Source organism: Malaclemys terrapin, chromosome 8 (assembly GCF_027887155.1).
Source record: "Malaclemys terrapin pileata isolate rMalTer1 chromosome 8, rMalTer1.hap1, whole genome shotgun sequence".
In the NCBI taxonomy this organism is placed as follows: Eukaryota; Metazoa; Chordata; order Testudines; family Emydidae; genus Malaclemys; species Malaclemys terrapin.
In genome coordinates, this window is record NC_071512.1 from 96,623,734 (window position 1) to 96,650,042 (window position 26,309).

The 26,309-nt window shown below is 43.9% G+C and overlaps 1 protein-coding gene across 3 annotated transcripts in view; it reads left to right on the forward strand.

Moving 5' to 3' along the window:
• FYB2 (FYN binding protein 2) overlaps window positions 1-26,309 on the forward strand; it is a 70,698-nt gene that overhangs the window by 26,980 nt on the left and 17,409 nt on the right. For all 3 annotated transcript variants that reach the window (XM_054038044.1, XM_054038046.1, XM_054038045.1), the window contains exons 2-9: window positions 697-1,489; window positions 2,887-3,081; window positions 10,600-10,633; window positions 21,461-21,561; window positions 22,440-22,471; window positions 23,611-23,639; window positions 25,495-25,585; window positions 25,963-26,107. In XM_054038044.1, coding sequence (XP_053894019.1) covers window positions 697-1,489; window positions 2,887-3,081; window positions 10,600-10,633; window positions 21,461-21,561; window positions 22,440-22,471; window positions 23,611-23,639; window positions 25,495-25,585; window positions 25,963-26,107 — 1,420 coding nt within the window. The remainder of the gene's footprint in view (window positions 1-696; window positions 1,490-2,886; window positions 3,082-10,599; window positions 10,634-21,460; window positions 21,562-22,439; window positions 22,472-23,610; window positions 23,640-25,494; window positions 25,586-25,962; window positions 26,108-26,309) is intronic.

A 26,309-nucleotide genomic window follows, 5' to 3' on the forward strand; every position in this document is an offset into this window, starting at 1 on the left:
CTGATTATGATGATCTTGGAGAGGTTTTGGGGTTGTTTGAGGCCAGAAGTGGAGGTTGAGGATGGGATCCCCATTGAGTATGGGTTGTAGTTGTTTGACACTCCACATAAAATAAAATAAAATAGGTATATCTCCATATATTTATTTATCTCATAGAGCTGGAAGGGACCTTGAAAGGTCATCGAGTCCAGTCCCTTCCAGTGTGAGGTAACAGGTGACAACTAAGTCTGTGGTCAGAAGGGATTTTATTTCTGTATTGAAGCAAGTTCTCTTGGGGTATTTAGGTGGCCTGTTCCATGATTTGATCATCTTCTCTGGTGGAGTGTCCTTGTTTGGCAAAAGCTTGTCTCTCTCCAATACAAGTTGGTCCAATAAAAGATATTATCTCACCCACCTTATCTCTGTATCTGCAAGTCACTGTTGTTGATTACTCCTTTGGAGACCGTGTAAATGGTGGGGGGAGGGAGGGGTTTATGCTGAAGTAGCTTGTCTAAATTTAAACACATGAGACTTAATATTGGTCTTCTGTTTAGTTTTGGGTGAGGGGTATGGTATCTGCACCCTTTGGCAATTCACTTAATGTTTTGTAAATGTGCCATTAAATTTTCATCCACTTTTCCACCAAATGAACCGTATGAACTAATTGCCTCTTTGGAGAATGACAATAACCTTTCTGCTGCTTTTCCCCTCCTTTAGGAAGGCATAAGTGACTTCAGAGCACTCCGAGCAAAATTTCAAAATGATTCCAATTTTTCAAATACTGTGCCACAACCACCCAAGAAGCCGCCGGCAGAAAGTTTACACCTACCAAGCTCCGACACTAAGGGTGTGTCCAGTCCCAGAATCCTGAACCAAGGGAAAGTGCTGGTGTTAGAACAAAAGAGAGAACAATTTTGTTCTGCTGTGCATAGCTCAGAGCGAATGCAGTCCAAACCTTTCGTATTGCCTAGAGTCAAGCATGTCAACATGTATCTAGCAGGGAAGAATGAAGACCCAAAGAATAAAGCCGTGGAGGGAGCCCTTTGTGGAGATGCACCTCCTAGAGGGGATTCGCAGAAACCCCGTCCAACTTCTTGCATTTCTCAGCAGGCATCTGTTAATGCAAATTCAGAGGAAGAACTGTTAAACTCCTTCCATCATACTCTGCAGATCTGGGAAAGTGCTTCAGCTCAGAATGACAGAAAGTGTGCAGTGCTTCCACCATCACAGTGTATAAGTGGGAACCCTTCTGCTCAGCCACGGGTTCTGAATACTACCCTCGGAGCAGAGAGCAACAAAATGAGGAGTGCTGGGAAGGAGCAAGTACTGGATTTCTCCACCCAAAAGAAAGCTCTCCCCGCCAGCAGAATGCCTATACTGCTCCAGACTTCATCACCTCCCCGTCCATCTAGCGGTTACAAGAGCACTGAGCAAAGCCCTAAGACAACTGGATTCTCTCAGCTTGCTTATGATCCACACAAGCCAAGTGAGACCTCTCAGTATCTGAAAGGTAAATCCATCCTCTCAACATCGTTACGTGGTATTTATATGGCACTCTGCCAGTTTTGAGGCTCAGCCATGAGAACTTTAATGCAGATCCAAAAGAGAGAGCATATAGGATCAGTTGGGATGGGTACCTACATGCTGCAGAATTGGGCAGGAGGCTTCCAGAGAGAACTTTCTTCTAGTGGCGCTTTGGCATGGCAAGATATGGCGAGAACTGATATGTAGGGGTGCACAAAACTGACAAATAATTTGGGTAGGAAAAGAAAGGAAGGTGAGTAACTGGCTAGCTAGGTCCTTTCAAGCTGCTGGGGGGCAGAGGCCTGGGTGGGAGGTAAGTTCAAGTTCTGGAAACAGGGTTAAGGAGGAAGAATGTGTTTCATTTGAATCAGTTTGCCTATCCTTCCTTACACTGAACATTGGACAGACTGGATTCTTATGTCATGGTATTCATGTTTCATATGCTCGGCAAAAAATTAAGGGATTTATTTTCTATAAAGATAACTTCTGAGTAAAAATGGAGCTGGTTTGAATCCTCAGATCTGTACATTTCCCCCAACTTCGGGAAGTTCAGGTCCAAACTAAGAATGAGCTTGCTCCTTCGGGCATTTCTTCTAGAAATGTGCTACCAAGGAGGTATTGAGGAGCAAGTTCAGTTGATCAGCTTCAGATTTAGTGCCAAAATATTGAAAAGATTAAATCCTTAGTCCTGCCCAAGAGTGCTGCCAGCTTTTCTGCTGACCTAGGCGGCGGAAGGTCCCACTCCGAAATGCCGCCCCCCACAGAGGCGGCGGAAGGTCCCGCTGCTGAAAAACCGCCGTGGTCACCGCCCCCCAAATTGTAGTGCCCTAGGCAACCGCCTAGGTCGCCTAATGGGTTGCGCGCTGGCCCTGGTCCTGCCTTGAGAGCAGGGGACTGGACTAGCTGCCCTCTCAAGTTCCCTTCAAGTTCTATGATTCTATAAAATCGTTGTTTACTCTGGAAAGCTACCTTATAGGAGCTGCATATTTAAGAGAGTTATACTGCTAAAGTCTAAAAAATGAAAAACTTATTGGCACTGAAAATTCAATTTTTTTTTTTATTTTTTTACAACAAATCAAGAAAAAGATTGCTCTCAAAGGTGGCCAATTGTATAACAATCTAAAGAAACAGAAAAAGAGCCTTCTACTTTCTTACTACTACTTACTTACTACTTTTCATTCTGTAACACCACTGAAAAATCAGGCCCCACGCTGAGTAAGTGTCTATGTATAAAATGAGAATAGGCAAATTTTAACTGGGAAGGAAACTGTTTGACATTCCTACCAGTTTTTTGGCCAATTTATGCAAACAGTCCTACATGAATTTTTACTTGAAATGAGAAGTAATAACTGACTCTCTCCTTGTGGCTCTTGTTACAAACAGCATCAGAACCCTTTCTCCATCATGCTGGCACAGAAAGACAACTTGATGTCAAGGATAGCAAACCTCCAAAAGTTAAACCACTTCCTTCAGTTGAATCTCTTGGTTCCCCTCCAAAGAAACCTCTGAGGCCCCCAAAAGTGAATCTCGGTGCCTTCCGGCAGTCAGCTCCACATGTCAGCGGAAGAAATGAAACTGGTAAGAGATTTTGTCTTAGTTTCTAGCAGAGCTGGTTGAAAACTCTTTTGATTTATTTGAGCATAAGCTTTTGTGGGCTAAAACCCACTTCAACAGATGCATGCAGTGGAAAATACAGTAGGAAGATATACACACACCCACAGAGAACATGGAAAAACTGCGTGTTGCCATGCCAAATATAACGAGACTAATCAATTAAGGTGGGATATTATCAGCAGGAGGAAAACAAAAAACAAACAAAAAAACTTTTGTAGAGATAATCAGGTTGGCCTATTTCCAACAGTTGAGAAGAAGGTGTGAGTAACAGTAGGGGAAAAAATTAGCATAGGGAAATAGTTTTTACTTTGTGTAATGACCCATCCACTCCCAGTCTTTATTCAAGCCTAATTTAATGGTGTCCAGTTTGCAAATTAATTCAAATTCTGCAGTCTCTTGTTGGAGTCTGTTTTTGAAGTTTTTGTTGTTGAAGAATTGTGACTTTTACGTCTGTAATTGAGTGACCAGGAAGGCTGAAGTGTTCTCAGACTGGTTTTTGAATGTTATAATTCTTGATGTCTGATTTGTGTCCATTTATTCTTTTGCATAGAGACTGTCCGGTTTGGCCAAAGTATATATAATAGCCCACCTTAATTGATTAGTCTCGTTATAGTTAGTATGGCAGCACCCAGTTTTTCATATTCTCTGTGTGCATATATATCTTCCTACTGTATTTTCCACTGCATGCATCCGATGCAGTGGATTGTAGCCCACGAAAGCTTATGCTCAAATAAATTTGTTAGTCTCTAAGGTGCCACAAGTACTCCTGTTCTTTTTGCAGATACAGACTAACACGCCTACCACTCTGAAACCTTTTGATTTTACGTTTTCTGTCAGAAAATGTAGTTTCATCGGAGGCCTTGTTTACGCTGCACACCACCATGAGCTACGCACTGCCTTGGAAAGCAGCTTGTGTCCACACTCACTGGGGGGTGTGTGTGTGTGTGGTGTGTCAAACAGCGCAGTGAAAGGCTTGGGGTGGGGGGCAGGAGGGACAGGCTCTAGTGGGGGAAAGATGGGGGGAAAGACCCCTAAGGGAGCTGCCAAAACCTTTCCCCATGCTTCTCTGCTACAAGAGCCTTTCCTCACTGCCAGAGCCTTTCACTGCAGTGGGAAAGGGCTCCAATAGTTGGGAAGCAGTGGGATATACACTACTTTTTTTAAAGCAGTGTAGATGTGGGAGGCAGTGCTTGGGTGTGTAGAGAGTTGTGTAGGGTATATACCCCAGGGCTGAGGTGTATAGGGCACTCTACTCATCTAAGAGGTGCAGTACCATACAGGTCTGTCTCATCTTACGCGGGGGTTCCGTTCCGCGGTTAGCGCGTAAAGCGAAAACTGCGTATAGCCAAAATCCCATTGAGTTCAATTGCGGGCGAAATCACCCACATTACAGGTATAGTATTAAAATAGTTGTGTTTTCTCTTTTTTTTGTTTTCTTTTGTTTTTGCCGACCGCGTAAAGTTGAAATCGCGCATGTTAAATGCGCGTAAGATGCGACAGACCTGTATGCTTTGCTATTTATACCCAGGCTATCTGGGCATGTAGCATATATACTCTGCATGCTACTGCAAGTGTATACCTACCCTAACTTGAACTGTTTTGTGGGAACAGGGCGATAGATGTGTGTTTTTGTTTTTTGTTTTTGTGTTTTAAGAAATTTTGGATGGAAAGGGAGTCAAGATTTTTTTGACATTAATATTAAATTAGTTTTATCTGAATGAAAAATTGAAATTTTTCAGAATTTCTGTTGTGAATTTTTTTTTGCCTTTTTGTTTTGTTTTTGTTCAGATTCAGAACCAAAATAAACTTAAATATATCGGTACCGTGTTCTACAGGTTGGCTATGCCTTGTGGGAAGAAGTACTTCCTTATGTATGGTTTTAAACCTGCTGCCTATTAATTTCGTTGGGTAACCCAGAGTTTTTGTGTTATATGAATAGGTAAATAACACCTTCCTCCTTCATTTTATCCACACCATTCATGATTTTTATAGACCTCTATCATATTTTTCCCCTTACTCATCTCTTTTCCAAGCTGCATAGTCCCAGTCGTTTTAATCTCTCCTCATCTGGAAGCTATTCCATGCCCTCATGATTTTTGTTGCCCTTCTCTGAACTTTTTCCTACTCTAAATATCTTTTTTGAGATGGGGCAACCAGAACTACATGAAGTATTTAAGGTGTGGGCGTACCATGGATTTATATAGAGCCAACGCGATATTTTCTCTCTTATCTATCCCTTTCCTAATGGTTCCTAACATTGTTAGCGTTTTTCGACTGCTGCTGCACATTGAGCAGTTTAGAGGACTATCCATGATGACTCCAAGATCTTTCTTGAGTGGAAACAGCAAATTTAGACCCCATCATTTTGTATGTATAGTTGGGATTATGTTTTCCAACATGCATTACTCTGCACTTGTCAACACTGAATTTCATCTTCCATTTTAGAAACTAACAAATTTATTAGAGCATAAGCTTTTGTGGACTACAGCCCACTTCTTTGGATGCGTATAGAGTGGAATAAATATTGAGGAGATATATACACACACATATAGAGAGCATGAATAGGTGGGAGTTGTCTTACCAACTCTGAGAGGCCAATTAAGTAAGAGAAAAAAACTTTTTGAAGTGATAATCAAGATAGCCCAGTACAGACAGTTTGATAAGAAGTGTGAGAATACTTACAAGGGGAGATAGATTCAAAGTTTGTAATGGCTCAGCCATTCCCAGTCCTTATTCATCCTGAGTTGATTGTGTCTAGTTTGCATATCAATTCCAGCTCTCCTTTTGTCCCTCCAAACCCATGAACATGATACAGTTCTGCGGTGACCTAGAATCCTACTTTCGACGTCTCCGACTCAAAGAATATTTCCAACATACCTCTGAACAGCATACTAACCCACAGAATCCCCCCTACCAGCACTACAAAAAAAAAAAAGGATTCTGCGTGGACTCCTCCGGACAGTCGAAACAACAGACTGGATTTCTACATAGATTGCGTCCGTCAATGTGCAAAGGCTGAAATTGTGGAAAAGCAACTTCACTTGCCCCATAACCTCAGCCATGCTGAACACAATGCCATCTATAGCCTCAGAAACAACCCTGACATCATAATCAAAAAGGCTGACAAAGGAGGTGCTGTCGTCATCATGAATAAATTGGAATATGACCAAGAGGCTGCTAGACAGCTCTCTAACACCACATTCTACAGGCCATTATCCTCTGATCCCACTGAGGATTACCTAAAGAAACTACACCATCTGCTAAAAAAACTCCCTGACAAAGCACAGGAACAAATTTGTACAGACACATGCCTAGAACCCCGACCAGGGGTATTCTATTTGCTACCCAAGATCCATAAACCTGGAAATCCTGGACGCCCCATCATCTCAGGCATTGGCACCCTAACATCAGGCTTGTCTGGTTATGTGGACTCTCTCCTCAGACCCTACGCTACCAGCGCTCCCAGCTATCTTCGAGATACCACTGACTTCCTGAGGAAACTACAATCCATCGGTGATCTTCCAGAAAACACCATCCTGGCCACTATGGACGTAGAAGCCCTCTACACCAATATTCCACACAAAGATGGACTACAAGCTATCAGGAACAGTATCCCCGATAATGTCACAGCTAACCTGATGGCTGAACTTTGTCCTCACCCACAACTATTTCACATTTGGGGACAATATAAACCTTCAAGTCAGCGGCACTGCTATGGGTACCCACATGGCCCCACAGTATGCCAACATTTTTATGGCTGACTTAGAACAACGCTTCCTTAGCTCTCATTCCCTAATGCCCCTACTCTACTTGCGCTACATTGATGACATCTTCATCATCTGGACCCATGGAAAAGAAGCCCTTGAGGAATTCCACCATGATTTTAATAATTTCCATCCCACCATCAACCTCAGCCTAGATCAATCCACACAAGCGGTCCATTTCCTGGACACTACTGTGCTAATAAGCGATGGTCACGTAAATACCACCCTATACCAGAAACCTACTGACCGCTACACTTACCTACATGTCTCCAGCTTCCATCTAGGACACACCACACGATCCATTGTCTACAGCCAAGCTCTAGGATATAACCGCATTTGCTCCAATCCCTCAGATAGAGACAAGCACCTACAAGATCTCTATCAAGCATTCTTAAAACTACAGTACCCACCTGCTGAAGTGAAAAAACAGAGCCAGACGAGTACCCAGAAGTCACCTCCTACAAGACAGGTCCAACAAAGAAAATAACAGAACACCACTAGCTGTCACCTTCAGCCCCCAACTAAAACCTCTCCAGTGCATCATCAGAGATCTACAACCTATCCTGAAAGATGATCCTTTACTCTCACAGATCTTGGGAGACAGACCTGTCCTCGCTTACAGACAACCCCCCAACCTAAAGCAAATACTCACCAGCAACCACACATCACTGAACAAAACCACTGACCCAGGAACCTATCCTTGTAACAAAGCCCGATGCCAACTCTGTCCACATATCTATTCAAGTGACATCATCATAGGACCTAATCACATCAGCCATACCATCAGGAGCTCGTTCACCTGCACATCTACTAATGTGATATATGCCATCATGTGCCAGCAATTGCCCCTCTGCCATGTACATTGGCCAAACCAGACAGTCTCTCCGCAAAAGAATTAATGGACACAAATCTGACATCAGGAATCATAATACTCAAAAACCAGTGGGAGAACACTTTAACCTGTCTGGCCATTCAATGTCACCTGCGGGTGGCTATCTTACGACAGAAAAACTTCAAAAACAGACTCCAACGAGAGACTGCTGAGCTGGAATTGATATGCAAACTAGACACAATCAACTCAGGATTGAATAAGGACTGGGAATGGCTGAGCCATTACAAACATTGACTCTATCTCCCCTTGTAAGTATTCTCACACTTCTTATCAAACTGTCTGTACTGGGCTAGCTTGATTATCACTTCAAAAGTTTTTTTCTCTTACTTAATTGGCCTCTCAGAGTTGGTAAGACAACTCCCACCTGTTCATGCTCTCTGTATGTGTGTGTATATATCTCCTCAATATTTATTCCACTCTATATGCATCCGAAGAAGTGGGCTGTAGTCCACAAAAGCTTATGCTCTAATAAATTTGTTAGTCTCTAAGGTGCCACAAGTACTCCTGTTGTTTTTGCGGATACAGACTAACACGGCTGCTACTCTGAAATCTTCTATTTTGTTACACAGTTTAGTGAGATCCCTCTGTAACTCTTCGCTGTCTGCTTTGGACTTAACTAACTTGAGTAATTTTGTATCGTCTGCAGATTTTGACACCTCACTGTTTACCCCCTTTTTCCAGATCATTTATGAATGTTGAACAGCACTGGTTTCATTCAAATCCTTGTGGAACTCTGCTATTTACCTCTCCTTACTGTGAAAACTGTTTATTGATACTGTTTGTTTCCTATCTTTTGACCAGTTACTGATCCATGAGAAGACCTTCCCTCTTATCCTGTGACTGCTTAAGCACCTTTGGTCAGGGACCTTGTCAAAGGCTTTCTTAAAGTCCAAGTACACTAGATCACCCTTATCCACATGTTTGACACCCTCAAAGAATTCTAATAGGTTGGTGAGGTAAGATTTCTCTTTACAAAAGCCATGTTGACTCAATATGGGGATAGTTGAAATCCCCTGTTATTGGGTTTTCTGTTTTTTGTAGCCTTTCTAATCTCCCTGAGCATTTCAAAATCCCTGTCCTGGTCAGGTGGTCAGAAGTGTATATTCCTACCGCTATCCTCTTGTTCAAGCATGGAGTTTCTATCCATACAGAGTCTATGGTACAGTTGGATTCATTTAAGATGTTCACTATATTTGACTGCTTTCTTTCACATATAGGGCCACTCTCCCACCTACTCTGCCATTTCCATATATTTTGTAGCCTGGTATTACTGTGTACCACTGATTATCATTGTTCCATCAAGTTTCTGTGATGCCTATTACATCAATATCCTCATTTAATACCAGGTACTCAAGTTCCCTATCTTGATATTTAGACTTCAGGCATTTGTATGCAAGCACTTATAAAACTAGTCAATATTTATTTCTCTGCCTTCCTGTGATGTAATTGAATGGGATTCTTTTTCATTTGACTGGTTTCTTTTCAGTCCCAACTATAGGCCTGGCTTGACATGAGTAATTGGATGTGGTTGAGGCCTCGTTTCTTGGGAGATAGGATTAGGGAGGAAAATGAATTGGTAAGCTAGAAACAGAATGTCTGTACTAAGTAAGATAAGGGGGAACACACTGGGAACCATTTACAATGGGTAAAGAAGCCTGGAACATAAGCGGGGGGGAGGAGGGGGGAAGTCATGCTTGTACAGAGCACAGTGACCAATCCAATGCATAAATGTATATAAAGGAAGAGGTTTGCTGTGTAACTTTGGATATTTGGTGTGCCCTGTACCCATTCCCTGTGCTTCAGCCTGATCAACTCAAGTGTACTTTAATTGTATGCCAACGAAGAAATTTCAGTAACATGTTTTGAAGTCGAACTGAGTTCTTGGGAACTGAGTGGGTAAGGTCTCGAAAGCTACTGAGTCAATAGGTGTTGGGGCAGCTTGTAAGACCCTATCTGTACTTTATCAACTTCTGTCCTCTCCTCTTTTACTAGGCTATAGAGTATCCCCTTTAATGAGGGATGTCTGTCCGAACCATGTGGTCCTCCGCATCTGTCAGCTTTCCCTCAGCCATTAATTTTAAAACTCCTCTATGACTTTTATATTTACATGACCGCAGTCTGGTTCTGTTTGATTTAGGTGAAACCCATTCTTCCTGTATAGGCTCTTCCTCCTTCCCCAAAAGGTTCCTCGGTTCCTAATAAATCTAAATTCCAACTCCGAACACCATCTTCTCATTCACACATTGAGACCCTGCAGTTCTGCCTGTCTGACCTGCCCTGCATGTGGAACTGGAAGCATTTCAAAGAATGGTATCATGGAAGTACTGGACTTTAATCTCTTTCCTAGCAGCCTAAATTTGTCCTCCAGGACCTCTCTCCTACCTTTTCCCTATGTCATAGGTACCTATATCTGCCACAACCACTGGGTCCTCCCCAGGACAGCACATAAATCTATCTAGATGTTTGGAGAGGTCCACACCCTCCGCACCCTGCAGGCAATTCACCATGTGGTTCTCCTGGTCATCACAAACCCAATTAGCTATATTTCTAATGATCAAATCACCTATTACTGGTACCTCCCCTTCCTAATAACTCCAGGGAAAAGGAATAATTGTACGTAGGAAGATGTATACAGACAAAAGATTTTAATTTTTATGTTTACACTTGGAAATTTGTGTCAATACCTCTTTGCTACGTGGTCCTTAAAATATCTCTCACTCTGTGCTACTCAGCCCATTGTCCTGTTCCATTGTAGTCTCATGATGAATGTAGTAGCAACTATATTTTGTTTGCCACTTGTCAAACACTGTTGGTTTTTATTTGCAGCTGCTGTAGAAGATGACTACCTGGCTCCTGAAAAGTAAGTGTGTGGATTTAACTTTATAGGCTACAGGAACATATTTGTACTAAAACAAACAATAGTTCCTGTAAAAAATTTAAGCTCTTCTTCTGAAGATGGGACACACTTATAAGCAATAAAGTGCTACTTTTATAATTCCCCATTGTGCACAATTCTTGCATTTAAATGACATAGAAAGAATCCTCCTGAAGCAAGCACTTTGTATAATATGTGTGGATTCACTAAATTACATGTCTGACTAGTATAACTCCTATTCAAGAAGACCTGGGTGGCTGAGGGTATTAATAATGGGAGTTTCTTCTCTCTAGATTATCTGTTTTGAATATAGCCTGGACAGGTCTTTGAGTGAGTAGGCTTTCCTTGATGCCAGTGTGAATTGAGTTGGTGTTCCTTGTAGACACACGTATGTCCCAAAAGTACCACCATATCTGACATTCTCAATGGTAGCCTTTGACTCAGCAAATGGGCCATGTCTACACTACCATGGTAAGTCAACCTATGCTACGCAACTCCAGCTACGTGAATAATGTAGCTGGAGTCGGCGTACCTTAGGTCAAGTTACCACGGAGTCTACACCGTGGGGGGTCGACGGGAGTAGAGTTCTCGTTGGGGATAGAGTATGGGGTCAACTGGAGAGCAATCTGCAGTCGATTTGGCGGGTCTTTACTAGACCCGCTAAATCGACCGTCGGTGGATCAATCTCAAAGCATCGATTTTTTGTTTGTTTGTTTGTTTGTTTTCCCCACTATAGTGTAGATATGCCCTAAGATCTGAATGACTAGCAATCAATTTACCCTCTCAGACTTAGACAAGGTCCTGGTAGACACATACAATAAGATCTTAAAGTTTACACAAGCTATAAACTTTACAACAATAGAAGAAAGGAAATTACAAAATTCCCCAAAGTCTTTAGAATATCATGAGGTGGTAACTGGAGACGTTTGAACCTGGGAGAGCTAGGTTCATAGGTGGCTTGTGAACTGACCTTGCAGAAAAGAAAGAGTTTAAAAAATAATAATGCTTAGGCCAGGAGACCTTGTTCTCATCTCCTGTCCTCTGTTCGCTATGAACGTTATTGAAAGGCTAGACGTGTGTGTGTGTGTGTGTGTGTGTGTGTGTATAGCTGGTTCTTGCTAGTGCTCCTTTGTTTAGCCTGCAGTAAACACTACATGACACGCTTTCTGACAATCTGTCTTCTGGTTTCAAAGCAGATTGTTCACCACCCACATGTGTGTGGGTATCTCCTCCCACCCCCCCTCATTTCCCACATTCTCCAGCTTGATGTTTTAGAAATGAAATGCTTTGAGAATTGTTGCTGAAACAAAGACCTGGCATAATCTGCAGGTGCTGGAAGTTTACTGTTATCCTTAGCTGTCAGCAGAAAAGGATTTTGATCTTTCGTTCTGTTTATTCTGCAAGCACAGACCTAAGGTACATGAGATTTTGCTCCCCGCTCTTGGTATTTTTTGTTGTTTATACTTGTGTGATCTTTGGAATGGGATTTGTATTGCTAGTGTTCTAAACTGGCCACCTCCAGAGGTACCTCTTTGAACCCGGAGCAATACACTGATTCCTAGGTACTTAAGACTACTTGTATGCTTAAAGTTAAGCATGTGTTTTAAGTACCTTGCAGAACTATGCCCAAAGACTTAAAGAAATAAAAATAGAGACTCTCTAAGGTCAAGTGTCCACATTAATAGCCTTAATTTGGCACTTGGAATCTACATACTGATGATGACCCCGTAAGTGTCGACAATAGAAGCTGAGGTTTGCATCGGTTGATTCTCTCAAGGTTAATCCCTGTTTCAGAGGGTCAGCACTTGTGCAACTACATCAACTGCTAAACCAGGACTTTTTCGGAGTGTAGGCAAGGCCTTGAATCAGTCCAGAAGATCTGGCTGTACAAGGGGACTCTGATGAAGAGCCAGCGGTGCCAGGGAGGGAAGAGATTGGACTGGGCCGAAGGAATCCATTTTGGAGTGGGTAGGTAGATGAGGAAGGGCAAAAGGGCTCCATTCTAGGTTCTGAAGGAGAATGTGCCCCAAGATTCCTGAGTCTCAACATTCCTGTCAGAAAATATCTCTGAAACCAGCTGGCAAAGTGTCTTATCTCTGCTAGTTGCTCCCCCTCATAGCGGATGATGAGCTAAATGTCTAATGGAGAGTAGTAGTAGGTGAAGTGGCAGAAGTCTGTGTGGTAGACCTAAAGGTTCCAACCCTGCTAATGGCCCATGTGGATGTTAATGTTTCCATGTGATGGAATTTTTTTTTTTTCAGTTTGTTTATTTTAAAAACCTTGGAAAATACATACAAAATCCATGTTAAACAACATGAAGATTGCAAAACTAAGCACTGAAAAGGTTGGAAATGCCAGATTTAAGGTTACCTGCTTAACCTTAATTTGGACTCCTTGTGCACATGTATTATGATGAGCATCTAATTATAAATCAAATACTTTTTTTTCCCCCCACCGGTTCCCAGTGGAAAGTGCACATATTGATTTGGCTGTTTGCAACTCTTCAAAGACCTTATGCACCTATTGGTGGTTCAGCATTTATTTAACGGTTTGTATTTAGTTGACCAATTACATCATAAACAAGAAGGTCGTGGTAATTTGGCTGCTTTACAGGAAAACTGGAACTTTAGAGGCAAGGAGTGAACAACTCTGGTGTGCAAAGCAAATCCCACATATGGATCAATATCTATTTTGCTTTGGGTGTGAACATTGACATGAACAAGCACCTTTTACTCATGAATATTCATGGCTGACTAAACAAACGGAATACAGTGGCTGAATTGAAAATTCATGTACTTTAAATAACACAGTGGGGAAGTTTAATGCGTGTAATTTAGTTTTCAGTCCATTACAATAAATACCCCACACATTCTAAATGTCACTGATGCAATCAGTTTATAAATTAACCAAGTTGCCTTGTATATGCCAAGCAGGAAGAGACTTATTTTTCCACGTGTTCCACTGTCTATTAGCAATATAATTCTTGTTTAGAAATTAAACTGTCCAAGTAATATATTGCAGCAAAGATTAGTTACTTTGAACTCCTAATATGATTATATAGTAGGTTGTTTAATATTTAACAGTGAATTATCCAACTTGAGTTGCAAGTCACCCTGCCCACATGGTAAATTGAAATGAGATCATGGACACTTTGCACAACCAAAACCGTGCCCATCAGTAGACCAAGTCACACAAGAGTTCTAGGGCCCCACCATGATCATTTAGGGATGTGGAAGGTGCAGTGGTTAAAGGGCTGCTTGCATCTGTCCCCTCTCTGAATGCATCCCCTCTTCCGAGAGGGAATCATGTGATTCTCCAATTCCGAGACTGGGTGCTGGGCTACAGTATCCTGTGTATCCATTGTGTTTATCCAACAGCTCCCTCTCTGGATTAAGTGCCTGTGGTGACTCCCTTCAGGAGTCTATCACCAGACAGCCTGTTAAAACCAAAGTATTTAATCTTCACAATAGAATAAAACAGAGGAGAACTTTAAAACAACAAGCAGTCTATACACGTGTCTAGCTCACCTAAAGCCCAATCATCAGTAATGGTGGGTCAGGCAGAAGTAGATACTTCTGTCAGCCTGAACACCTCACCAACAACATCCCCCAACAGCTACTACCTAAGGGTATGTCTACACTACGGGATTAATCCGAATTTAGATAATTCGGATTTGAAAAACAGGTTGTATAAAGTCGAAATGGATGCGGCACACTAAGCACATTACTTCGGTGGTGTGCGTCCAAGTACCGGGGCTAGCGTTGATTTCTGCACCGTTGCACTGTGGGTAGCAATTCCATAGCTATCCCATAGTTCCCGCAGTCTCCCGCGCCCATTGGGATTGTGGGTTAAGATCCCAGTGCCTGATGGGACAAAAAACATCGTCGCAGGTGGTTCTGGGTACAGCCTCACCTCCTCCCTCCCTCCCTCCCTGCATGAAAGCAACGGACGGCAGACAACCATTTTCGCGCCTTTTTTCCTGGGTGGGTGAACACTGCAGACTCCATACCATGGCAAGCATGGAGCCCGCTGAGCTCAAGACAGCAGTCATGAATATTGTAAACACCTCGCGCGTTCTCGTGGAGTTTATGCTCAGCCAGGACCAGAGAAACGAGGCGAGGAGGCGGCGGCGGCGGCAGCATGATGAGGACATGGACACAGACACGGATACAGAATTCAGTGAAACCACAGGCCCCGGTGCTTTGGAGATCATGTTGTTAATGGGGCAGATTCTATCCATGGAACGCCGATTCTGGGCAAGGGAAACAAGCACAGACTGGTGGGACCGCATAGTGTTGCAGGTCTGGGACGATTCCCAGTGGCTGCGGAACTTTCGCATGCGTAAGGGCACTTTCATGGAACTTTGTGACTTGCTGTCCCCTGCCCTGAAACGCCAGAATACCAAGATGAGAGCAGCCCTCACAGTTGAGAAGCGCGTGGCGATAGCCCTGTGGAAGCTTGCAACGCCAGACAGCTACCGGTCAGTCGGGAATCAATTTGGAGTGGGCAAATCTACTGTGGGGGCTGCTGTGATGCAAGTAGCCAAAGCAATCACTCAGGTGCTGCTACGAAAGTTTGTGACTCTGGGAAATGTGCAGGCTATAGTGGATGGTTTTGCTGCAATGGGATTCCCTAACTGTGGTGGGGCAATAGACGGAACCCATATCCCTATCTTGGCACCGGAGCACCAAGCCACCGAGTACATAAACCGCAAGGGGTACTTTTCAATGGTGCTGCAAGCACTTGTGGATCACAAGGGACGTTTCACCAACATCAACGCGGGCTGGGCGGGAAGGGTTCATGACGCTCGCGTCTTCAGGAACACTACTCTGTTTAAAGGGCTGCAGCAAGGGACTTACTTTCCGGACCAGAAAATAACCGTTGGGGATGTTGAAATGCCCATAGTTATTCTTAGGGACCCAGCCTACCCCTTAATGCCATGGCTTATGAAGCCGTACACAGGCAGCCTGGACAGGAGTCAGGAGCTGTTTAACTACAGGCTAAGCAAGTGCAGAATGGTGGTAGAATGTGCATTTGGCCGTTTAAAAGGTCGCTGGCGTTCATTATTGACTCGCTCTGACCTCAGCCAAAGAAATCTCCCCATTGTTATTTCTGCTTGCTGTGTGCTCCACAATCTCTGTGAAAGTAAGGGGGAGACCTTTATGGCGGGGTGGGAGGCTGAGGCAAATCGCCTGGCTGCTGATTACGCGCAGCCAGACACCAGGGCGATTAGAAGATCACACCATGAAGCGCTGTGCATCAGAGAAGCTTTGAAAACCAGTTTCATGGCTGGCCAGGCTACCGTGTGAAATATCTGTTTGTTTCTCCTTCATGAAAACCCTCCCCCTTTACTGACTGTTTTTCTGTAAGGAACCCACCCTGCCCCTTCCCCCAGCTTTCTTTCAAACCAAATAAAGTCACTATCATTTAAAAATCATTTATTCTTTATTAATAGATTAGAAAAAGAGGGAGGGAACCCGGGTGGTATTTGGGAGGAGGATTGCTGGGAAGGAAAAAGCCACAAAGAAAAGGTTAAAAAAATGACAGCCTTTTGCTTGGGCTGTCTACTGGGGTGGAATGGGAAGGTGTACGTAGCCTCCCCCCCCCCCCGAGTTCTTACACGTCTGGGTGAGGAGGATACGGAACATGGGGACGGGGGAGGGTGGAACAGGGGCTGAAGCGGCAGTCTGTTATCCAGCAGCCGTTCCTGAACCTCCACCAGACGCCGGAGCAGCCCCAGCGTTGCATCCTTCATCCTCTGGTCTTCCTGCCGCCACCTCTCATCTCGAGCGTCCCTCCTCTCCTCACGTTGGTCCCTCCTCTCCTCACGTTGGTCCCTCCTCTCCTCACGTTCACTGACTTCTTTCCTATACTTTGAAACTGTTTCCTTCCACTCATTCACATGAGCTCTGTCACTGCAGCTGGATTCCATAATTTCAGAAAACATGTCCTCCCACGTTCTCTTCTTACGACGCCTTATCTGTGATAACCTTCGGGATTGAGGAGGGAGGCTTGAGGAATTTGCAGCTGCTGTAGGGAGGGGAAAAAAGAGAGAATTGTTTTAAAAGCTACATTTTGCAGAACAATGCTTATACTCTTTCACGGTGACCAACACTGTTCACATTACATAGCACATGTGATTTCTGTGCAAGGTCGCATTTTGCCTCTTAATGCTGAGTGCCTGTGGCTTTGCTGCTAGAGATCACAGGTCTGGGCAACAGAATTCGGCTTGCATGCGGCCATGGTAAGCTTCTACGCCCTCCTTTCCCACATACCAAGCATAGCTTGTAGAGTGCTGCAGAATTGGGAAATGAAGTGGCAGCACTCCACACGAGCTGTGTCCAATCTCAGCCAGTTGGGGGGGGGCAGTGTGGGGGGGCTTGTCTGGGCCCCTTCAGGCAAGTAGAGTGCTGCGGTTTTTCTGTTAACATTCAGCAGCACCAGAAAACAAACTAACCCCCCCCCCCCCTCGCCATGAATTCTCTGGGATGATCGCTATACCCCTCCCCCCCACCGCGTGGCTGGTATCAGGGAAGATCCCTGCAGGCACCAAACTAACCCCCCCCCGCTGCCGCCCCCCTCCCGCCATGAATTCTCTGGGATGATCACGGTACCCCTCCCCCCACCGCGTGGCTGGTAACAGGGAAGATCCCTGCTAGCCAAACGCGAAAAACTCAGGGCCAATTTCCCATCTGCGCTTGGCTAACTGCAGGGAAGGATTTATTTTCCGCCACAGGCAAACAGCCCAGTAGGAACGGCCACCTCTGTCCCCTTAATTAAGTTCCCGTATTTCAACCAGGTTACCAGGAGCGATATCACTCTCCTGAGGATTACACAACAAGATAAAGAACGGATGTTGCTTGAATGCCAGCAAACACCGGGACCATACGCTGCCAGGCTTTGTCAGGCAATGATACCAGATTACTTGCTGCAAGCATGGCGTGGTCAAGTGTCCTACCATGGAGGAGGGAATAAAGATGCACTGCCCAGAAACCTTCTGGCAAGGCTTTCGGAGTACCTCCAGGAGAGCTTCATGGAGATGTCCCTGGAGGATTTCCGCTCCATCCCCATACACGTTAACAGACTTTTCCAGTAGCTGAACTGACCGCGAATGCAAAGTCAGGCAAAGTAATCATTAAAAACCGTTTGCTTTTAAAACAAGTTTTATATTTTAAAAGGTAAACTCACCTGAGGTCCCTTCCATGGGGTCATGGTCTTGGATACTGGCTTGGGAGGGTACTTCAGTCAGGGTGATAAAAAGATCCTGGCTGTTGGGGAGAATGGAGTGCTGTGTGCTCTCTGCAAGCTCATCCTCCTCCTCCTCTCCCCCATCGGCAGAATCCTCAGGCGTCGCTGATGAGACTATCCCCGACCCAGAATCCACGAACACAGGTGGGGTAGTGGTGGCAGCCCCCCCTAGAATTGCATGCAGCTCGGCGTAGAAGCGGCATGTCCGCGGCTCTGACCCGGAGCGACCGTTTGCCTCCTTTGTTTTTTGATAGGCTTGTCTGAGCTCCTTGACTTTCACGCGGCACTGATCTGAGTCCCTATTGTGGCCTCTCTCCATCATGCCCTTGGAGATTTTTTCAAAAGTTTTTGCATTTCGTCTTTTAGAACGAAGTTCTGCAAGCACTGAATCCTCTCCCCATACAGCGATCAGATCCAGTACCTCCCTCACGGTCCATGCTGGTGCTCTTTTTCGATTATCAGCCTGCATGGTTACCTGTGCTGATGAGCTATCTGTGGTCACCTGTGCTCTCCACGCTGGGCAAACAGGAAATGGAATTCAAATGTTCGCGGGGCTTTTCCTGTCTACCTGGCCAGTGCATCCGAGTTCAGATTGCTGTCCAGAGCGGTCACAATGATGCACTGTGGGATAGCTCCCGGAGGCCAATACCATCGAATTGCGGCCACACTAACCCTAATTCAAATTGCTAAAATCGATTTTGGCACTACTCCGCTCGTCAGGGTGGAGTACAGAAATCGATTTAAAGGGCCCTTTACATCGAAATAAATAGCGTCGTTGTGTGGACGGTTGCAGGGTTAATTCGAATTAAAGCTGATAAATCCGAATTAAAGTCGTAGTGTAGACCAGGCCTTAGTGTGTGCGGGGTGGGGGTGGGGGGGGAAGGGTAAATCAATTTTTATCCAACCAGAGATCCTGTGTCTTCTCAGGGTCCCTGTATGGCAAAACAAGTTTTCTAATTTGGCTGGGACCCAGGGGTAGAATCCTCACAGCTAATAGCTCGAGCATTGTCTCTGAACGGTCCTGAAGTGTTTATCAGGACCCAGGGCTCTTCTCAAGCAATTGTTTTGCTTCTTGCTTGTATTTTCCAACAGCCCAGTTGAGTCAACCCACTATAGTCCTATAGTAACCAGCCCAATAACCGATATTCGCACATGATTACGTGACAGCTCTGTTTATGACAGAGGCTCTAGCACAGCCCTGTCCACCCTAGTGAATTTCACTGTGGCAGACTTTCACTGCGTCATCAGATGAAATCCTGCATGATGCTGGGGGGAAGCACAGGGTGACTAGAGCCCTTGAAATGGGAATGTTGGGGGGTGGGGGAGTGAATCTGTTTCTGCATCCACAGTATCTCATGGACATCAGAGCAGGACATGGCTATGCTCCACCCTGTGTGCATGCAGAAGGGAGGCAGAGACAAGAGCGGGGCCTGGAGGAAGGGATGGAGCTGCTGCTGCAGTTAGGGTTGCCAAGCCTCCAGGATTGTCCTGGAGTCTCCAGGAATTAAAGATTAATCTTGAATTAAAGATTATGTCACGTGATGAAACCTCCAGGAATACGTCCAACCAAAATTGGCAACCCCAGTTGCAGTATGTGGGATCAGGCTATGACTCCTGGTCCTGCATTCCAGCCACCACAGGTTCCCATGGAGACACCCAGCCTGGGAGAGGAGCAGGAGCATGTGAACCAGCTGCCAGGGTAGCATGGGAGACAGGACAGAGCAAAATAGCACCTGGGCAGAGGCCTGGGGGTGCGCACAGGGCACCAGCCACCGATGTGGGTGATGAGACAGAACTCTGGCACCAGGATGGGGGACAAGCTCGTGGGGGAGGGTGGGGTGCACAGGGCACTTGCTTCCTCCCCCCCCACACCCCTCCGCCCCACCTAAGTAGCTCTCCCTGCCCCTTCACAGGGAGCTTCTCCCCTCCCCATGCTGTAATTTAATCCCTAGAGTATAGCACAGGGATAGGATGCATTAGAAATGAATGCATAAAGTGACTGAACAATCTGCATATCAGAGCTACATACTGCCAAGTTTGGCTTCATTTCTGGTAGATCCACTAATAAAATGAATAGGGTGTGATGGGGAAATTTGTTCAACAGTGGCACAGACTTGTTTTTTAATAGTTCTACCTCTACCACTGACTTCAGTATTTTAATTTCTCTTGTTTCTTTCTCTTAACCTCTGATATCTTCCCCCCCTCCCCCCGCTTAACTGCTAGGCAGGAAAACATACTTAATCTTTGCCCTGTTCCTACTAAGTTTAATAGCACCGTGGTGACAGCATAAGAGTTCCAGAAATGGTTTTCTGATGAGCAACTTGTGTTAAGGTATTTTGTCAGTTGGCTTTCAATAAAAGAAAAAAGTTTTCTAATGTTTTTCCATCACTATTTCACACTCAATGTGCACACTCCTATAGCTATCCAGTTCTGGCATTTTAAAAATGCCAAGTGCAAAACCTTGCTAGAAAATTGCATTGATGTGCAGAAATCAGAAAATGAAACTACCTCTGTTTTCTGTGTGCTCTCAACAAAGCCTCTCCCACTTATACTGGTTGAGAGTTTGCTAGAACTGGACTTCAAGCTGTATGCGGTTTCTCCACCGCCCCACTTCCTGCATCCCAAGCAAAAATGTCTATGGTTCAGTGCTTCTATTCGGTTTCAGTGGTGGAGCTGAAACTTCTGCACCTGGCTGGGCCTCACCCCTGCAGAGAATTAGCAGTATGTAGCAACCCAAACAAACTAATCACACTTTAAAGAAGCAATCTGCATGCTGAAGTGCAAAAGTCTCTGCTGTTCTTGTGATCATTATTATGTATTTGTATCCTCCTAGGAGCCCTGGACCAAAATCCTGTTGTGCTAGGTGCTGTACAAATGCAGAACAAAAGGACAGTCCCTGCCCCAAAGAGATGACAATCCAAGTATAAGGCAAAAGACACCAGCGAGTTACAGACAGACCAATGAGGGGGTACCAGGAAACGAGACACTATTGGTCAGCATGACAGGCAGTGGACTCTGTACCCAAGCAACCTAGTAGCATGTTGTAGGTTCATCCCATCAATACACTGGGGATTTCCATGAATAATTTCCAGAGAACGCTAGTGTGACTTGGTCTACTGACTGGCAAGGTTTGGTGATGCACAGTGTCCATGAGCTCACTTCAAGTGCAGGGAGTGTCGATCACTAAGGGAGGCTTGGCTGCTGCCCTTTGTTCTGGACCCAGGTTGAGGGGTGGGATTGGGGGATATGTTGAGGTTTGTGTCTCCACAAAGCCCAGTAACTTGGGCTTTATGCGGGCAAGGTGAACTTCAACTGAAGTTATCCTATGGGTGATTTTAAATGTTTAATCACAACATTCTAGAGTAGATGTAGCATGAGACAGTGTACATCTTAGCGCAGGCCTCTTAATTAAGATAGAAGTTCCCAGTCATAATTCATTTCTCATCGATTGTATGCCAAAGTTCTTCAAGATCCATTAATTCATTTTGTAGCATTTTCAAAAAAACAACACTGTTCTCTTCCCCCCCCCCCCGACACTCCCCTTTTTCTCTCATCATTCCCTAGTGCTGAATCTGAAGAACTACATAATTATGAAGAAACCATATCGTACGTGAAACGATCTGGGAACTCTCTAACCTCGTGTGCCATTCAGGATATTGCTGACTGTGAGTCTGTTAAACCAATGAATATAGGCAGAGTATGTGGGGTCTAACTACTTTTTAAAGAAATGGCATTGTTCCTCCTAATCTGTTAGAAGCTCAGTTGCATGTCTGAGTTACCCTCTTTCACAAAAATGCCCCTGTTTTGTGACTAAAGGTGAATATTCCTGCTTTACAGCCTAACCTATCCTCTCCTCTTTGCCACTAGAAGGAAACAAACTTGTGTGTGAGACTGAAAATGTATATGATGGAGTTATAGGATCATGGTGGGGGGAGGCTGAAGGTAGAACTGCAGTGGAAAAAGTCATGTGACTGTAGTCATGTAGAAGTACTGGGGATGAGGGGGCAAAGGAAGAGAAGTTAACTTGGCACAATTCAGCCTCCTTTGTGGAGGGGGGAGGGTTGAAGAGGTGCTACTTCCAATGCATGGAACTCTTATGCCATCTTAATTCTCCCCCTCCCCCTCCCGCTTTGCCTTTCTTGTTCTGTCAGGTTTATTCTTGTGCTTTTTTTCCCCCCCTTGTTCCCCTTCCTGGTGGCTCTTCTTCCCCGTTTCTCTTTGACAGAATACAACTTATTTGCTCAGGGTTGTGTTTGGGACAGGCCAATTCTTGTTCTTGTTCCAAGGGGTGTGAAAAGATTGAGCTGACAGGGTGTGAACCAGTCCTCATGCAGGGAACTGACCATCTGGCCATTGGGCCCTGCAAAAGTGGGTGTTTTTCCCCCATGTAGCCTAGAGTACCCTTGGCTGAATATGTGGGCCAGTCTTCTCTATAGCCACAGTTCCCTTTCACAGGCTGTAGTTCAACGGCATTAAAACTGTGGAAGATTGTATAACCTGAACATGCTAACATGCAGTAATTGTTTATAAATCTTTATTCTAGTACCTAGCACGGGAATCCAAGAACACGAAAAGGTAGGTCATCTTCTGCAACCCTCACCTGACCTTCTAGATAAATCTGTAAGACATGCTGGTGCTATGTTTTGATGCCTTGGAAACTTGTGACTATCATATCCTTCATGTAATAGGCTGTTCTGTGGGGACTCTGGAGACTGATGTGCCCATCCCGTGGGATCTATGGAACCAATTTCCTTAGCGCCCTTTGAAAATCCTAGCCTCATGCTTCTGATGTTTAAAGAAGTAGTGATACAATCTAAATTTAACAGCATGTTTTATATCAAACAGGTCTTGAGTAAATCTCTGAGAGTTTTAAAATTCCATAAGGGAGATGCCTGTATAAACCTCTGTCGAAGATAGGAATGTGCTGGTAATTCTTTACTCAAAGGCTTGATGGCAAAAACAGTGTTCACACTTCCTTGCCACAGCAATGTATTTAGCCAGCGGCTGATGGGTGTGGAAGAAAATAATTGAACTGGTGTCAGAAAATATTTCTTATGGGTGTGACTTCGTGTTCTGTCATGAAGGGAAATCAGATGGGGCCATAACCTCTGAAATTCTTAAGTCAGATTCCAAAACTGGGCAAATGACCTTTTTTAAACTTTCAAAAGAAAGAACTTATTTGCTCTATCTGAGTGAGGTCCCACGTCAAATTTTAGTTCTGAACTGAAAAGTGATCAATGTGTCCATTATGTTTCAAATGGCTTATCTGTAATGCAGTAGAGGAGGAGTTTTGGCTTTCTTTATTTCTAATGGTCAAAAAGCCTAATTGTATTTAGAAAGGTTTTATGAAACAAAACTAATATTTAAAAGATTGGGTCTAATCTTGCAAGCACCTCAGCACATGCTTGACTTTACTCCTGTGAGTAATTTCATTGACCATTAGCTTGCTTATTTATTTATTATTATATAAGGAATTATTCAGGTCAATATGCACATCTTTTTCAGAAACTGCTTTTATTCTAGAAAATAAGGGAAAGATGCTGCTTTTAACCGATCATAAAGCTCATTTCTAAATGCAGGTCACTACATGGGTTATATTGTTTGTACAGAAACACACTTTGAAATATCAAATATTGAGTGGCATTGTGTAAAGCTTAGCTTCTTGCCGAACAAGGCATAATAAGTGAAGTTTTTTTACTTTTCTTTTTCAATAGAAGAAAACTTTTCTGTTTGCCACATCCAGGTAACTTCTTCATTTATTTGAATCGCTTTTTATTTCTGCTCCTCTAAACAGGTTTAGCAAAGGAAAATGGCCTTTTTAGCTCTGTAATAGACCTGGGCGAATAACCTATGAGGTTATTCACAGAATATTTTATTTGAGAAATACAGTGAAATTCCACAAACACACTTGTGAATACAATTCCACTTTCTGACAACTTTCAAGGTTTCAAACTTCATTTTTGTTCTGCAGGGAACAAAACCAATACCTCTCAAACGGTTTTGCAGAAAGCTGAATTGTCAAAATGTCCTTTTCCTCTCCTCCTCCCTTTCCCCTGGGAAACCTGAGCTTTTCGATGTGGGAACAGGAGAGAGACTGACTCTGTAGCTTAGGAGACCCAGGTTCAAGTCTCTGATCCGGGCTGACAACACTCTGCTCTCAGTTGGAACTCTCTCACTGCTCTCCAGAAGTCACCAGAGAGCCCTGAACCCAGATCCAAAACAACTTGAAATGAATTTTTCATCCAAACTGATGTCTCCACAAAACATTTCAATTTCATTGAATTGAAAATATTCCAAACAGCTCTACTTAGGAATTCTTTGTCCAGCTCTTTAACTAGACATGATGAAGGAAAAAGGCAAGTTTGAAGTTCACCCTGAACTATTTTAAGAGTAAAAATACATACTTCAAACACTGCAGTAAATGTAATTACTGTCGCTCGGTAGCCTGCTTGCTTTAATGGAGATTGCTGTAGCATGTGATAAATTGGATTATTTTTGTTAAATGTGTAACTAAGGAAAAAAGCAATTTGGGAATAGAATGAGGAGAGACGTTGCATCACCGGAATGGCTTGGGTATTCAGAGGGATACCAAAATGATTTCACACATAAACATACGTGAAAGTGGGCTTTGGGATTATGTAGTAGGATGGGAGGGCAACTGTAGAGGAGAGTGTGGAAGGGATGGTGTAGTCAGGGAGAGTTCTGATGGAGTCGGGAACCAAAGAGGCAGGGCCAGCTCTAGGTTTTTTCCCACCCCAAGCAAAACAAACAAACAAACAAAAACCCACCTCCAAGAGTGCAACTGCCAAAGCGCCACCAAAAAAAACAAAACAAAACAAAAAAAAACCAGAATGCTGCCCCTGGAATTGTGCCGCCCCAACCACCCCTGGAATTCTGCTGCCCCAAGCACGTGCTTGGTTTGCTGGTGCCTAGAGCCAGCTCTGCAAAGAGGGAGATGGAGATGGCATGAAGGAGAGCAAAGCTGTCCCAAATCAGAGTGTGTGAGGGGCACTGAAACAGAAACACGTCAGAATTGGTTCACCCATCCTAATACGTGTCTGACGTGGTGATGGGAATTAAACATAAAGTGAGCCAGTCGAGCTGACTAGATAAATATGGGAGAGGAAACAGGAGTTGTGTTTTTGATAACCCAGAAGGTCATTGGCTATGGACTGCCTCATCTTTCTCTCATCAGCCATCATTTTTGTTTTGTTTTGTTTTTTTAGTGGCAAGACTTTTCTGTCTAGTTCAGTGTTACTGTAACAGAGCTGGGCCAGGGTCAGCCGTATGAAACCACCCAGGCGAGAGCATCAGCAATGGATCTAGTCTATGGGCTGTCCATTGTCAAAAAGTCCATTCCTCCTAGCTTGCTGTCATTCAAATTGTGAATAGTGCTGTGAATATTATTGCTCTGGGTTACCATCTGCTCTGTCTGCATGTTGGAGCTGATCCAGATTTTAGCGCTGGCATTAAGGAATATAATACACTCTGCAAAATACAGCCTCATCTCTCTCCTAACAAGTAGAGTAAGGGGAGATGTTATGTATCAACACATACATCTTAGCCTGGGCTTGTGTAAGCATCTTCTAATATTTCAGCACTGAAAGAGTCACAGAGGATGAAAAAAAGGAAAAATCAAAATGGGATCTCGATAGAGAGAGGCAACAGCAAGTGAAGAAAACGTCCAAGGTAATATGTCATTGAGGTGCCCCTTGTATATTTAGGAGTAGTGTTGGGGTGGACAATGAGAGGGACTAGGGTATGATGCAGTTTTTGTTTTTAAAGCACAATGAAACTAGCTCTTGGCCCAGGGATTGAAGCAATCGTTCGTCTCCTAAATGAGGATAGATTATGGAATTTTAAATATTTTGTTTTCTCCCATTCGTGATGATAAATGTTTAGTAATATGACTGATACTATATATGTTTGAGTTGCATATAATCTATTACACCTCCTCTCTATATAGTGGGTTAATAATTGAGCTATGTATATTTTTTTTCACATTGCTTGTAAATTAGGAATCTGATTCAAGCACTGCCCTAACCACATCTACATTTTCTCATTAGATTAGTGGTAGTGAGGATATGCTACATAAATCACAACTACATCAAGACAATGAAGGTGGGAAGAACAAGCTACAAGTTAAGCAGAGAGATACAACTGACGTCATCCAAACTGGGAAGTGGCTGGCAAAAGATGGAGTAGAACATTGTGAGTATCCCATTGTCTTTGTTTTATTGTACTGTTTCTTCAAACTTCTGTTCCATTTTTTACCTAAAATCTCTCAGGCCTTGTCTACATGGAAAAAGTCACCCTGGTTTAACTTAAGGTGTAATTTTAAACCAAGTTAAAGTAGCACAAAATGCTGCATGGACACTAATATTTTTTGTGTGTGTGTGTTTAAGACAATCTG